The sequence below is a fragment of the Capricornis sumatraensis genome, chromosome 1 (assembly GCF_032405125.1).
Source record: "Capricornis sumatraensis isolate serow.1 chromosome 1, serow.2, whole genome shotgun sequence".
NCBI lineage: Eukaryota > Metazoa > Chordata > Mammalia > Artiodactyla > Bovidae > Capricornis > Capricornis sumatraensis.
This window is the reverse complement of record NC_091069.1, coordinates 257,638,764-257,654,634: the sequence shown is the minus strand read 5'-3', so window position 1 is coordinate 257,654,634 and position 15,871 is coordinate 257,638,764. Positions and strand designations below refer to the sequence as shown.

At 42.2% G+C, this 15,871-nt stretch overlaps 1 protein-coding gene across 1 annotated transcript in view; it reads left to right on the top strand.

The window, feature by feature from the left end:
• The window catches only part of COL6A6 (collagen type VI alpha 6 chain), a 120,239-nt gene that overhangs the window by 14,832 nt on the left and 89,536 nt on the right, over positions 1-15,871 (top strand). The window contains exons 7-10 of the mRNA XM_068989240.1: positions 303-872; positions 9,735-10,078; positions 10,163-10,241; positions 15,448-15,602. Coding sequence (XP_068845341.1) covers positions 303-872; positions 9,735-10,078; positions 10,163-10,241; positions 15,448-15,602 — 1,148 coding nt within the window. The remainder of the gene's footprint in view (positions 1-302; positions 873-9,734; positions 10,079-10,162; positions 10,242-15,447; positions 15,603-15,871) is intronic.

The window sequence follows — 15,871 nt, the reverse complement described above, 5'->3', positions numbered from 1 at the left end:
TTTTTTTTTCTTGAGGATGGCTTTGACCATGGCTGCCTGTACAGTGTTACAAACCTCCATCCATGGTTCTTCAGGCACTCTGTGTATCAGATGTAATCTAATCTAATCTAATCATAAGGGATTTGATTAGGTCATACCTGAATGGTCTAGTGGTTTTCCCTATTTTCTTCAATTTAAGTTGAATTTTACAATAATGCGTTCATGATCTGAGCCACAGTCAGCTTCCAGTCTTGTTCATTTGACTTCCCCTGCTCAGTTAGAGAAATAATAACGATCTGATTTTGTTGTTGTGTTCTTTGCAGACTGTGAAATTGAAAAAGTTGATCTCGTGTTCCTCATGGATGGTTCAAATAGCATTCATCCGGATGACTTTAGGAAGATGAAGGAATTCTTGGCATCTGTCATTCAAGACTTTGATATCAGTAACAACAGAGTGCGTATAGGAGCTGCCCAATTCAGCCACACTTACCAGCCAGAGTTCTCCCTGGGAATGTTCATCAGCAAAAAGGAGATCTCATTTCAGATTGAAAACATCAAACAGATCTTTGGATACACCCACATTGGCGCTGCCCTGCGGCAGGTGGGGCACTACTTCCGGCCAGACATGGGCAGCCGGATCCACACAGGTACCCCCCAGGTGCTGCTGGTCCTCACGGATGGCCAGTCCCAAGATGAGGTGGCTCAGGCCGCCGAAGAGCTGAGACACAGAGGCATCGACATTTACTCCGTAGGCATCGGGGATGTGGATGACCAGCAGCTCGTTCAGATCACCGGGACCGCCGATAAGAAGCTGACAGTTCACAACTTTGACGAACTGAAGAAGGTCAAGAAGAGGATTGTTCGTAACATCTGTACCTCCGGGGGTGACAGCAGTGAGTATCCAACAGGTCCCTACGGTCTATGCCTGCTCTGGGGCTGTGGGGAGAATGCAGATTCGTGCCTGTTGATTTCAGATGGAACCTTTCACAGTTACCAAGTGTTTTCTGTCCCTTGTAGATTGAGACACAGGATATGAGACTCTTGTCAGTTTTCCTCTCCTGGGAGCATATGCCCTCTTTGTGATGGGAATGCCTCACCTTCTGAAGGTGTGAGGACAAGGCCTGTTTACATTCTGGTTGGTTTCAGAGGCTGAAGAATGTGTTCCCCCCAAACAAGCTATCTGACAGATTTGGGTTTCCTGGCAGTGGGGCTGCCAACTGCTGCCACAGGTAGCGAGGGAATATCTTAGAGTTTAGAGCCTTAATGTGAAACTTCAATGCAGAAGTTGGTAAATATTTTCTTAAAAATTAGCACATTTTGACATTTTTTCTAACAGACAGAAGAAAAGGTCTTGAAGGAGAAATAACTTTTTCTATTTTTATAAAAGTCCCCACTGGGTTGGCTGTGATTCTGTATGACTACCTATGGTAAAGAGTAAGCCTAGATTTCCACCAGGAAGAGGAAAGCTACACGGTTGTTAAGAGGCAGCTCTGGAGATGAGGGGTTAGTGGACTATAAATGCCCATTTAATAGCCACTTTTTCTCACACAAGTGGCTTAACTTTCCTAAGTTTAATTTTCTCATCTGTAAAAATGAACCACAAAGCATCTCGTTCAAAAGATCGTTGTGAAGATGAAATGAGGAAACACATATTTAACATGACTTTGAATAAACATGACACCTGGGACGTCATCATCAAGTCACTTCACTTTTGTCTACCATCGACCCATTTGATTTATTCATGGGGTCAGCTCTTGCCTTGCCCCCAGTCACTTTAAAGAAGTAAGTGGACCTCTTCTTGGTGATGAATATGTCCATCCTTGGATAACTCTTCAGACTTTACACTCAGTCAAGTTCACTGTGCTTTCCTTGCTGCAGGCCAGTCACCATGACCATTTTAGCTGGTTGGCATTTTAGCACTCGTCCCCCACCTCCCACGTTGCCCCCACCTCCCAGGCCTTGCCATCTCCTTACTGATCGTGGTGTCCAACCTCTCCAGCATGGGCTGGACAAGGGAGATGGGCCAAAGGATCAGGAAAGTTCTTCACTTGATGGCACTTTTCAGAACTCCATTTTCTCAGCAACGCTTGTCTAAACTGGGCCCACTCATGACTGCTTCAAAGACTTCCCCTTCTGCACATTCATCAGGTGCATCTGTCCCTTGAGGAAAGTGGGCATCTCTCAATTCCAGCTGTTCCCTTATGCCTTCCTCAGCTTCGGGGCACCCAGGGATGCCTCCCACTTTATCTTGGAGAAGGCAATGGCAACCCATTCCAGTACTCTTGCCTGGAAAATCCCATGGGTGGAGGAGCCTGGTAGGCTGCAGTCCATGGGGTCGTGATGAGTCGAACATGACTGAATGACCTCCCTTTCACTTTTCCCTTTCATGCATTGGACAAAGAAATGGCAACCCACTCCAGTATTCTTGCCTGGAGAATCCCAGGGACAGAGGAGCCTGGTGGACTGCCATCTATGGGGTTGCACGGAGTCGGACACAACTGAAGAGACTTAGCAGAAGCAGCAGCCCACTTTATCTGCTGCTATCTCTTTGCCCCTCCAGGCAGCCTTCTTGGATGGGCGACCACAGAAGCCCAACACAGCTCTTTCTTATGTGCAGCCGTATCAACTCCATGGGAAACAGTTATGTGTCAGTTTCCCCAGGTGCCGGGGTCCAGCCCCGGTGGATCCAGGGTGATTCAAAGGTGGGGACAGAGTCGGCGTCCTTGGAAATAACTTATTTAATTACAGATAGAGAGGGATTAGAAAATTAGCAGAGAAAAAGAGGCTGAATAACTTGGTTCACGTGGAATACCAATCACCACCTATGTAGACCGCAGGCGTCTTCCCGTTCTCCCAAAGGAGAGGAGGCACTGAGGCACCCCGGTCCGATCTTAGAAGCCCAGGCAAAATTAGTAGGCTTGGTGGGTACCCATGCACCAGATGGGAATTTGGCCAGAAAATAGTAGGAGAGAAAAAGAGGCTGAATAACTTGGTTTACGTGGGATACCAATAAAATTCCAAGACAAGGAATTTGCACCATATACGTTGGGCCACCAGCACCACTTGAATATCGGAAGGTGCCTGTCCTTGGGCTCCTTCTCGCGTGGGCTTGAAAGCCGGGACAAGTAAGTAGACATGGCAAGCACCCACGCTCCAGATGGGAATTCAGCCAGAAAGACGGGGAGCAAGAAAGAATGACATGGGGGAATCAGTCTTACCAGAAACTGATCTGATTTCTTTATTTTGGGGTTTGCTTATATACCTTTTGTAACGCATAGGGATGAATACAGAATCACGCAGGGGTCAGCAGTCCTGACCTTTATCAAAATCAGGTGCCTTACATAAAAAAAGATCTTAGGGGTTTTACATCATCTTCTGGCCATGAGGCCTGCTGACATTTTACGACCCTTTCTTTCTGATAACCAAAAAACTTATTTTTTCCAAGAGTGTTTTTTCTTAAACCAGGCACCACCCTCCAAATAATGTTGCATTTGTATAGGGTGAGGGTGTAGTGAGTTACAATCAAGAAAGGAATTTATTTAACCCAAGGTTAACATGATTAATCTTAAAGGTTAATACTTATTTCTCCTATATACTTAAAAGTTAATACTTATTTCTCCTATATGCTAGTTATATTCAGTATAAGGGCAGGGAATATGGAGATTTAGCAGCAAACATCAGCCCAACAAATGAAAATCCTTTCACCAATGCTCCCCTTAAGATCTATTTAGTCTTAAGATAGTGATAAAGTTACATTTTTACATAGCAAGGACACAGTGATTTATAACAAAGTACAGTGATCTATTACAAAGGAGAAAATTCATTAACTCAAAAAGTCTAGTATTGTTAACCTTAAAAACTACTATATTTCCTTTTCTATATTCCAAATACATTGATTAATATACTCCCAGGTGCCTAAGGATATGGAGGCCTGGCGGCAATCATTGATTCAACAATGACAAAAGCCCTGTGCTAATTAAGACTCTCAAAATACTCCAAAACTCTCTGTGCTGTTTATGGTTAAGAGGTAGTAAACAATCATGTGCGTAGTGGCAGGAGTATGGATAATCCTATCACACAAGCTAGTCTGTCAGCAGAGAGGTTTGATCTGAGACACCCCTGTCCCACCCAGGGCAGGGAATTAGCAGCAATTATTGGCACACCAAATGAAAAACTCTTCATCAGTATACTTCCTAACCAACCCACTATACTAATAATTTCCAACTGCCCAAAGGAATTTACCTTTAGTAAGTCTAAAACATCTCGTGCCTCTCAGGTTGGGAGGCTGTAAACAATCACAAGTGGCCGGAGGAACCTATACAGGCGGGCTAGATAACCTTCAGAGGAGTTTGTAAGCTGAAACACTCTTGTCACGCCGAAGAATTTTTATTGACTTGGAGCTGCACGTTTACTCCTTCTCTGAGGGAACTGGTGGGGAACAGCCCCCCATAAAGTCAGAGGTGTAGGCGAGAGCATGAAACACTAAAGTAGACAGACTCTGGTTTTGGGGGTAGATGCTCGGGAATGGGGTTTCCTGAGGCTCAATCCCGCCTTTGCGTATGCCAAGCCTCCTTCCTCATGACCTTTGCCATGGGCGGAGTTCCTCACGCTGGCTTCCGGCACCCAGGAAACCCTGGAATTTCCAGCCCCCCTGTGTCGGTGTTCCAGTGTGGGTGCCTCTTCTTTGCAGAAAGCAGCATGACATCATATCTTACTGTTCATAATTTCTTGGCTGTATCATCTCCAGGTTGCCTCTCAAAGTGCCTCTCTCTTCAATTAAAGAGAACATTATGTCCTCTTTTGTGTGTGTGTGTGTGTGTGTGTGTGTGTGTGCACTTGTGGGCAGAGACTCATGGCACACCAACTGTCCCCTCCATAAATCTTCTGGGCTCTAAGCACAAACCTTCCATAAGGCCCAGTGTGTGAGCCAAAGTTTAAGAGTCCTGCCATTGGTCAGGATTGTCTATGTAGATTGCACTCCACTTTCTTCCCACACTTTGTAATGTGCCTGGTGACTTCAGCCAAACCTTCCACATAAATTTCCTGTTTCACATGAAATACCCATTTCCATGTATTCATATTAGGCTGAAAATTATCTTGGAACTATTTAATCTGTCCTTAATAGAGTGAAAGAAAGCCAAGCGGAAAGTCAAAACAGAAGTCATGAATGTATAAATAAATAAGAAAAGTACACTTTAAAGATAATTCAAGTGATTCCTGTAACAAACAAGAATGTGTGAGGCCTTTGTGGCTAAGCTGTGGTCTGAGCACTAATGAGGCTGGAATGATACAGCTGATAAATCCTGTACAATCATAGTGAAGGCTACCAGCTCCTCTTGAGCAATAAACTCCCAAATCAAGGGATATCAGACAGTAGCTTGATGTGTCTCAAAAGAAACCAGATTCAGAGCCTGAACATCCAGTTTGCTTCTTTTTAAAACATGCACCACTTTGGAGCAGTCATTAGCCTTTCTTAGTTTTCTCATTTGTGCAGTTAAATTATTTCTGTTTCTCTGATTGTACTTAGGATTTCATTTATGGGAAAGGATGGTTAGCTGTATGGAGATATGAGGGAAACATCAGTATTTCTTGTGCCTCTGTGGAGGGTCAAGCATTTTCAAATATTATAAATGCATTATCTCATTAAACTCCCAAACTCTCTGTGGTTAGTATTTTCATTCCCATTTACAAATGAGGAAAAGGGAGCTCTAAGGAATATTGGGAGCCTGCCCCAGATTTTACTGGAGGCTACAAACTAAGCAACTTTAAAATCTGCGTCTGTCTGATTCCAACCTATTTGTGGGTTGCTAAATTTTTTGATATAGTGGCTGTCTAGGTTTTCTTGACATAGTTGCTGTCTAGGTTATCTGGTGTTCATGTTATAAGTATTGTGCTTCAACTATGAATCGCTGGAACTTGTTAAGACATCACAAAAGCTTTATATCTCAAAAGTTTCTGCTATGTAAAGAAGCCACTCACTGCTAGGCTGTCCCTTCCAGCAGCATAATATAGCACTTGAAACCTGCATGACCTAGCATCACTGGCCACCCAGGAGGCAGCGAAAATAAGGTCGTTCAGTGTAGGGACTCCAGACAGGCCTGGATCTGATTCCTACATGCGAGGTCCACAATGATAACCGTGAGACCTCGGGCAAGCCTCTCTAAGCCACAGCATCTTGTTCTGCAAAATGAGTATTAGAAGCATTCCTGTTTTTTCTGTGTGTCATAGGGACACATGAGGAATGCATGAGAACAAGCGTGAGTAAATATTCAGTGAGTCTTAGTAACTCTCAAAGCGTATTGCCAAAGGTATCTTGAAGTGATTTTATAAGTCCTGGTGCATGGAGTGATAGAGTAGTTTAGTTCACAAAAGGACAGTTTGCCAAGAGTTCCTTGGTTCAGCAACTTTAATCGTTTAGCAGTTCAGAGCTATATTTCAATTTACTGCTTCAATATATACCAAATTCCCCTAAGCAACTAAACTGAACCCTGTTTCCTTATCTTCATCCATGCTAGTCTCCTGATTTTTCTCAGAGTCTGCCTGTTCTAACCACCCAGAGGAGGCCCCCAGCAGTTTTCAGGATATGGACTTGCTGCCTTTTTTGGTATGGAGCCATGACTAGGTAGCAAAAGAATCGAGAGTACTTCTCATCTTTCACATCATCAAGGAAGATGAGTCCAAAAGGACATTCAACCAAAGACCAGTCTGATAAGGATGAAGTAGACACACGTTCAGGAACTGACTCAAGCAATATGGGAAATATAAAAAAAAAAAAATGATGGTCATTTCCAACTTTTCTTGACAAGGATCTCTTTATGTCCCTGTCTTAATGGGGTTTTCTAGAAAGCAGAGCTTGAAGCACAGTTTATGTGGCAGTACTCCAGTGGGAGTACAGTCCCAGGGAAGCAAGAATGAGTGATACAAGAAAAAAGAAAGTAAATATGAGATGTGTGTTACCAAGCTCGCTACAGCTTCTGAGAAGGCATCACTGGTACGCTGGTCCTGCAGAAGGTCACCTGGGAAGTCCCAGAAACACTGCACAGACCAGTCAATCAGAGGAAGAAGAGCCACTTATCTGCTGGTTCCTTCCCACCTTCTGCCTTTCAGTGCTCACAGTTCACCCCATGGAGAGCTGCGCTCCCACACCACAGAACTGTGTTATCCAGCCCTTTGGAAAGTCAGACATGGGAGCGGCAGTGTGTTGAATCTGGCTGAAGTGGTGGAAGGGGCCAGAGCTCCCGTGAGTTCGGTTGGGTTGGACATGGGTTGGACCAGAGTCATTGAAGCCCTACTGCAGGGAGAGGATGGAGGCTGTGTGAAACCCTGCCCAGAACACACTGTGTGGGAGAGCCAGCAGTGGTGCTGCTGAGGCTCTCCAGGGGACAGGCGTCCAGCCCCTGGGGGTGTGTGTGGACAGCGGATCTCGGACGTATACAAACTAGGTCTTTACCTAAGTGTGGGCGTCCCTAGTGGCTCAGCTGGTAAAGAATCTGCCTGCAATGCAGGAGACCTGGGTTCAGTCCCTGGGTTGGGAAGATCCCCTGGAGAAGGGAAAGGCTACCCACTCCAGTATTCTGGCCTGGAGAGTTCCATGGACTGTATAGCCCATGGGATCTCAAAGAGTCGGACACGACTGAGTGACTTTCACTTTCACTTCACTTACCTAATTATATTTTCCAGATCTTTCTTTCTCTTTTTTTCATCTAAGATATCCCCTTCTTTTAAATCTCCAACAAAAATTTTCTCTTATCCCAGCTAATAACCACCAACAGCCCAACTTTGCACTTAAAATAAGTGTTTTCTCCAGAATCTGTCTTCTAATCTTATTAATATACCCTACTATCTTGACCATATTTCTTTCTTTTTAAAAAAATGTTATCGAAGTATAGTTAATTTATAATGTTGTGTTAATTTCTGTTGTACATCAAAGTGATTCAGTTGTACATATATATTATTTTTCATATTATTCTTCATTATGGTTAATGATAAAAGATTGAATATAATTCCCTGTGCTACACAGTAGGGCCTTGTTGCTTTTCTATTTATGTATATGGTAGTTTGTATCTACTAACCCAATTTGTCTCTCCACCATCCCCATCCCTCTTTGGCAATCGTAAGTTTTTTCTCTACATCTGTGAGTCTGTTTCTTAAATAAGTTCATTTGTTGGACCGTGTTTCTTAATACTAAAACTCTGCCATCATTAACTCCAATTAAGGACTTTCTTTATAAGTCAGATAATTAAAATCAGCTTTGGAGTTTGGCAGGGAACCAGGAGACCGTTACTGTCTTGCCCAATCCTTTCTTTTCCTTGTTCTTTTGTACTTTTATCTTGAAATATATAATCTTCTTACTTTTATAAACAAGAAGATTAATGCTCAGAGAGGTAAAGAGATTTGGCAGAAGTGGTTTAGTAGTAACACAGTAGTGACCTGTACGGTACTGAAACTAAAGTCTGCCTCCTCACTCCGGGGTTCCTTACTGCTAGTTGTCAGATTCTCAGAGCACTAGTTTTTTTGTTTTTACCACCCTTGGTAGCCAGTCCTAACCCGCTTTTGATTCCCACTCCTGCTATTCTTGGAAAAGACTCTGATGCTGGGAGGGATTGGAGGCAGGAGGAGAAGGGGACGACAGAGGATGAGATGGTTGGATGGCATCGCTGATTCAATGGATGTGAGTCTGAGTGAACTCCGGGAGTTTGGTGATGGACAGGGAGGCCTGGCGTGCTGCGATCATGGGGTCGCAAAGAGTCAGACACGACTGAGCAACTGAACTGAACTGAACTGAACCTGCTATTCTACTTCCATCCTTCATTATTTCTCTTTGGAAATCCATTTTCAGCCTTCTTCCTAGCCCACTTCCTAAACCATCTCTGCCTCCTCTTGCTAGCTCTGAAGGGCTCTTGATTTGAGGGCAGACATCTCTGTACAGTCTGCAAGGCCATTCCATGAGAGCCCACTTGACTTATATGATCCACTCTCTCTGATTGTATTTAGACATATGACTGCCACCTCTGGACTGTTCCCCAAATTCCATTTCTTTGATCACATAATCATGGACTCATTCATCAATCTGAATTAGTTAAATAAACACCAGGAACTTATTTACTAGAGTTTGTAATTTTAGTAATCTAGATAAAAAGTTAAAATACTCCATTTTTAAAGAGGATAGTTCCTAGGAACACTCAGTGATGACATTTTGGCATCTTTGTGTTTTCACAAGAGAGTGTTTTCCTTGAAGACAGTAATGTGTTCTAGTAATTCAGTGGTTTTCTGTTCAGGGATTAAATCATCAAAATCATTCCTTTAGGAGTTTTTCTTTTTTTAATTTATTTTTCTAAACAACTTTCTGTTTTCAAATGTTTTCCCCTTATAATTATAATTTAATATTTGTTGAATGACCTCAGTTGACATGTAGTATGAAATGAATTTTCTCTTTTGGACTATTAACATTTCCACAACATGTTTCAGCTATTTAAGTGACTCTTCATAGCTTCTTCAGTGGACACAATGGAATCTTTCAGAACTTTGTTATAGAATCATCTAGATTTTATAGATGCTGGGGGGAAAAAATACCACTTTAACAGGTTGTGAAAGAGGGATTCTGAGCCTTTCCATTATTCACATTTTTCCTTGTTTTCCAACTTTATAACTGGGATGGAAACAAGAATTCCAAGTCTCATGATTTAACCATGATGCATAAGTCAAATAAAGTTCTTTATTGGTCTGATACAATATGCTTTTCCCTTGAATCCTAGATTGCTTTGTGGATGTTGTGGTGGGATTTGACATCTCAACTCAGCAGAATGGGCAGACTTTGCTCGAAGGCCAGTCCTGGATGGAAACCTATCTTCAAGACATCTTACGTGTCGTCAGCTCCCTCAATGGGGTAAGCTGTGAGGTGGGCACGGAGACTCAGGTTAGTGTGGCTTTTCAAGTGACCAATGCTGCAGAAAAATATTCCCCCAAGTTTGAGATCTACAGTGAAAATATCCTGAACAGCTTGAAGGATTTAACAGTTAAAGGACCATCTCTTCTCAACGCAAACCACTTGAGTTCTCTGTGGGATGCTTTTCAGAATAAGTCAGCTGCTCGGGGAAAGGTAACTTAGTTTTATTTTATTTATTGGTTTTTAGTTGCAATGACTTCCTTTTTACTCATTTTTCTGTTTTGAATACTCTCCTAGGTGGCCCTCTTATTTTCGGATGGATTGGATGATGATATTGAAAAGCTTGAACAAAAATCTGATGAACTTAGAAAAGAAGGTACCACTTATGGGGAGGGCTGGGAAAGGAGTGTTGGCGAACTTTGTAATCTCAAAACCGAGTCCTGGCTCTTACATTTGCAGACTCCCAGACAGCACTGAATTTGCAGCCTCTTTACTCTGGACGCACTTGGGAGGGCAAGCAAGCTCTCACAACATTTCAGCGTCTACTTTTTTCCTCCTGCCCATATGAAATAGCGCTGAATCCAGTGTCTTATCCTTTCTCTCGTATTATTTTATTTCTTCTTCCTTAGCTTTCCTGGAGTATGTTCCTGCCTCCCTTGCCCCAAGCTATCTAACATTTCTATGTCTTAAGTGCCAGCAGAAGTGAGCCATGTATACTTCTGCTTGACTAAGGAATGGGAGGGTTGGACAATTTCCTTCTAACACTCCTAAAGTTTTCAGAATTCCAAGCATTGGTGGACAAGTTTACTCATGTCTTGGGACTTCATAATCAATTCCTGCTCTCAGATGACAAATGGACCAACTATGGTGTTAATGAGTTTTTCAAGCTCTGGCACCAGGCTCTTGGCTTTAGGACCCAATGCTCATTCTGATTTATTGTCCATTTGTACTAAAATATGGATCAGTGGTAGGAAAATGCATTCACATGTTTTGGTTTGACTAAGAATAGAAACAGATTTTTGTAAGTGGATGTTACTGGTACCCCACCCAGACCCCCTTACAGACGGGCTCCCTCATCGTCCAGCTGCTATGAGTATTGGCTGCTCACATGTTACCCGCAGGTTCCCTCTCTCTCTGAGGAACTGCCCTTCACCAGCCTTGCCTGGAAGGTTACTCCCTGTCCCCGTCTTCGGGCAGCAGGTGGAGTGCAGAGGCTTGGATGCCAATTGTATGGTGTAACTCAGACTCCAGAGTTCCCCACGGGATCAGGCTGAAGCTAGACTTTCGCTGAAACACTGTCTTGCTTAGTGCCTTCCCCAGCCTGACCCTGCTTGCCTTTGTTCCCTTCTTTAGAGAGGGCTTCCTCAATAAATCATGAGCATCTAAATGGCTATCTCAGGCTCTGCTTTGAGGGCATCTGACCTGTCTCTCTGGTTAACTACTAGAGGTGGATTGAAAGTGAAAGTGTTAATCACTCAGTCGTGTCTGACTCTTTGCAACCCCATGGACTATAGCCCACCAGGCTCCTCTGTCCATGGGATTCTCCAGGCAAGAATACTGGAGTGCATTGCCATTACCTTATCCAGGGGATCTTCCCGACTCGGGGATTGAACCTGCGTCTCTCATGTCTCCTGCATTGCAGGCAGATTCTTTAACACTGAGCCACCATTAGATTTTGCCTTTTCACCGATTCTTATTCCTCCATCTTAAACAGATTGCAAAATTCACTGAAGTCACAGCTGGAGGGTAAGGGTTTTATTTTTATTGTATTTACTAAAGCTGTTTCTCTTTATTCTACTGTCTTGGCCTTTATTCTTTATCTGAATAGGAAATATTAATGAAGACTGAGAACAGGACCCTCAGGTGGATAGGAAGGCCTTTTTCAATTTCAGCTTTTCTTTTGTTGGGGAAAATATACCTTTGCAGACATGATCAGAGTTTTCTCCAGAAAGTTTCTCTTGGAACACCCAGATTTCTAAGACCAATCTTCTTTCTTCCAACTCCTGAGGAAAACTGGTAAATGAGTTTTGACTTCAGAAGCTAGATTTTGAATATCCTCAGAAATTTAGAATTTTTTTCCAGTATTCAAAATCAATTGTATTTCTAAATGCTGACAGTGAAAAAGTGGAAAACAAAATTTAAAAAGCCATTTGCAATGTACACATGACAGGAAGTGCCAAGTTATATGCTTAACAAACTATAGTTGTCTGTTTGCTGAAAATTACTAAAACAATGATAAAGAAGACTGAATATGGTTAAATGTCGATCTCTCCAAACAGATCTATAGATTCAGTTAAGTCACAATCAAAATCAAAGCAAGATATTTGTTAGTGTACAAAAAAAAATGGTTCAAAATATATGTAGAATTGTAAAGGACCCAAAATAGCCCAAACAACTTTGAAAAAGAGGTAAAGGTTGGAGGACTCATGCCAGCTATAGCCTTTCAGTGGGAAAGATAAAAGGGTGTGGGCCACAATGTTCCTTGAAAGGTGTTGAATGTCTCCCAGTTGGAACAGAGAGCACCTCTGGCTGTGACCTCCCACGTTTCACATAGATGCTGAGTTGATGCTGAGCCCTTGATCTGTTAACCCAAGAGAGCCTCTCTAACCTGAGGCCCGGACTCTGTACATGTAAACTGAGCCATCACCGTGGAACAAGAGGAGACGAGGAGAAAAGGATCCTCAGGGATGGATATCGCTTTATAACCAATCCATGGAGATTGGGGTTTGAATCCGTTTTTTCACTTTAAAAAATCCAGTACTCTAGAATCTATTCAGTGATTCTTTATTCTCCCAATTTTTGAAAGCTTCTTTTTCTTAATTCATTTTTTAAGATTTGAAAACACTTTGTTTAAGATCATATGAACCAGATGAGTCCAGAAAGATCAGGATTGAAGTCCTCTGTCCTGAGAAAAGTAAAAGTGAAAGTGAATGAAAGTGAAGTCTCTCAGTCGTGTCCGACTATTTGCAACCCCATAGACTATAACCTACTGGGCTCCTCTGTTCATGGGATTTTCCAGGCAAGAGTACTGGAGTGGGTTGCCATTTCTTTCTCCAAGGGATCTTCCCGACCCAGGGATCAAATCCAGGTCTCCAGCATTGCAGGCAGATGCTTTACCATCTGAGCCACCAGGGAAACCTGAGTTACAAATTATAGTTACATGCATATTTCCTGCAAATCAACAACCCCATGGTTCTCATAACTCTTGAACTTCTACCTTTCTTGGAACTTACAAGAAATATCAGATGGGAGATCTTTTCCCCTTATAGGTAGACCCACTGGCATGCCTCCATTTGATCATTAGATACCAGTTGATGAACGTGGCGCTCTTCGTGGCCTCTCCCAGCCCCGATCCCACTTCTCCCCATCATTCTCACTCTTGGAAGTGACCTGTCTTTGTTTGCTTGAGACAAACCAGAGACTGTCAGCACTCAAACCAGGAGAGTTCCAGCAAACTAGGACAAGTTAGGCACCCTATTCGTTGGTATTTCTTCCTTTATTTCGTATCAGCAACCACATTGTTTGCTGCCTGCAGAACTTGAGCCTCTTCACTGTATCCCTGAAACGTTCTCTTCACTCTCCTTTCCCTCTCAAAGTCATATAGAAACTTCTATAAGAAAGCACTCTTGACTCTGCCACGTCCTTGGAATATTCTTTATCTATTCTGATCCATTGGTTTTCAAGTCCCATCCAAAGAATTCTTCACCTATCCCTACTAAAAGTGAGAAAAGGTATGCCAAATAGTTATGTTTTCATAAAACTAAATTTATCCAACTTTAGGACTGGCCTTTATTATTATGTCTTTAGTACATTTTTGTTATTAAAATGTCCTTTGAGTATAAGCTTTGGAGTCGGGCTGTCTGGTGAAAACCTTTGCCCATCTGTAAAATAGAGCTGTAATCATACTTACCTGTAATGTTGTATTTATATCTTAAAAATAAGGCAATGCACGTAAAGCACTTAGCCAACGTCTAGGCACATAGTAATTATCAATAAATGGGAGCATAGTTGTTGCATGCTTACCTCCACCCTAATGATAGCCTGGCTTATTACTGTCACCATTTAATGTCCTTACTTTATAAAATAAGTCAACTTTTTCTTAGTCTCTAAAAGTTTTCTTTGAAACGTGTTAATCTATAAACTTCCAGAGTCTGTGAGTCACAGCTCTGGTTGGTTATATGACATTTGCTCCTAATTGCCTTACAAGAGATCTTTAACTGTCTCTTGTACATGTAATTCCAACCGGATTGTCATTTAGAGTTATGCTTCTCAAGCTTTAATGTGCACGTGAATCACCTGGAGATTTTATTAAAATATAGATTCTGATTCTGTGGGTCTGGATGGGGCCTGAAATTCTGCATTTCTGATAAGCTTCCAGATGAAGACCCCACTACTGCTCAAAGGACCTCCCTTTCAAGTGGCAAAAATTTAGAATACTCACTTTCTTGACTTTCTGTGCTTTAGAATGCTCTGTGGATTCCTTATTGCTGTTATTAAGCATAGTTGATGTATGATGTGTTGGTTTGTGGTATAGTGTAAGGTGATTCAGATATATAGAGATGCAATCCTTTTCAAATTCTTTCCCACTATGGTCTGTTACAGAGTATTGGATACAGTTCTTTGTGCTGCATAGAAGGACTTTGCTGTCTATTTTATGTATAGTAGTTTTTGTCTGCTAATCCCAAAGTCCTAGTTTATCTCTCCCCACCTCCTGTCCCCTTTGGTAACCATAAATTTGTTTTCGATGTTTGTGAAGACTCAAGCATGGCGTCTGTTTCTGTTTTGTGAATAAGTTGATTTGTGTTGAATTTTAGATTCCACACATAAATGACACCATATGGTATTTGTCTTTCTCTTTCTGACTTCTCTTAGTACAGCAATCTCTAGGTCCATTCATGTAGCTGCAAATGGCCTTATTGCATTCTTACTTTTATGACTGAGTAATATATATACGATATGTATCACACCTTTATCCATTCATCTCTTGATGGATATGTAGTTTGCTCCCATGTCTTGGCTATGGTGAAGAGTGCTGCTATGAACATGGGGGTGCATATATCTTTTCGAATTATAGTTTTGTCTGGATATATTTCCAGGAATGGGATTGCTGGGTCATGCGATAGCTCTGTTTATAGTTTTTGAAGAACCCCTGTAATGTTTCTATAGTGGCTGCACCCATTTACATTCCAACCACCAGTGCAGGAGGCTTCTCTTTTCTCTGTGGAGTCTTTTCAACTCACTATAGTTCATGGGGTCGCAAACAGTCGGACACAACTGAGCGACTTCACATCACATCATCACATCTTACTTTAAGTCGCCAGAAGCCTCAAGGATCTGTTATAATTTGTTACATAAATTATTCTCCAGTCTAATTAGTTTTGAAAAATGGAAATTCTTTTGATCGCTAGTGATGACTTTGTCACTTGTCAGTCTTACTGTGTGTGGTTGGGGAGCATGAATGAGGGTAAAATGAGTGTTCCTCTTGCAACTGGCTTCCCGGAATAGCAACTTTCATACATATGCGGAGAGGTTAAAGGAGCCCCACTCTGCTTAATGGGAGAATTGTTGACTGTGTTGGCTAGGCCTGAATGCCCTCATCACTATTGCTCTGGACGGACCCGCCAGCTCCGGCGACCTGGCTGATCTTCTGTACGTTGAATTTGGGAAAGGATTTGAGTACAGGACACAGCTCACTCTTGGGATGGGGGATCTTGGGAGCCAACTGTCAAAGCACCTGGTGAGTTACTCAGAAAAGGCTCATGAGTTTAAATTTTCTATTTGTTTTGTTTATAGGGTTCATATTTAGGCTTATGAATGTGAACTGATTTTGCTCGTTTGGGAGTAGAACCAGGCTTTTCTGATTTTTGTGAAAAGCCAAAATGAGGGAGTGTTTTGAAAGAAACATCATATCATAGAGCAATGTCAAAGCATGTTTCTTTTTGTTATTGTTCTCTATTTATTTATCAAAGTATAGTTTATTTACATGGTATTAATTTCAGGTTACAG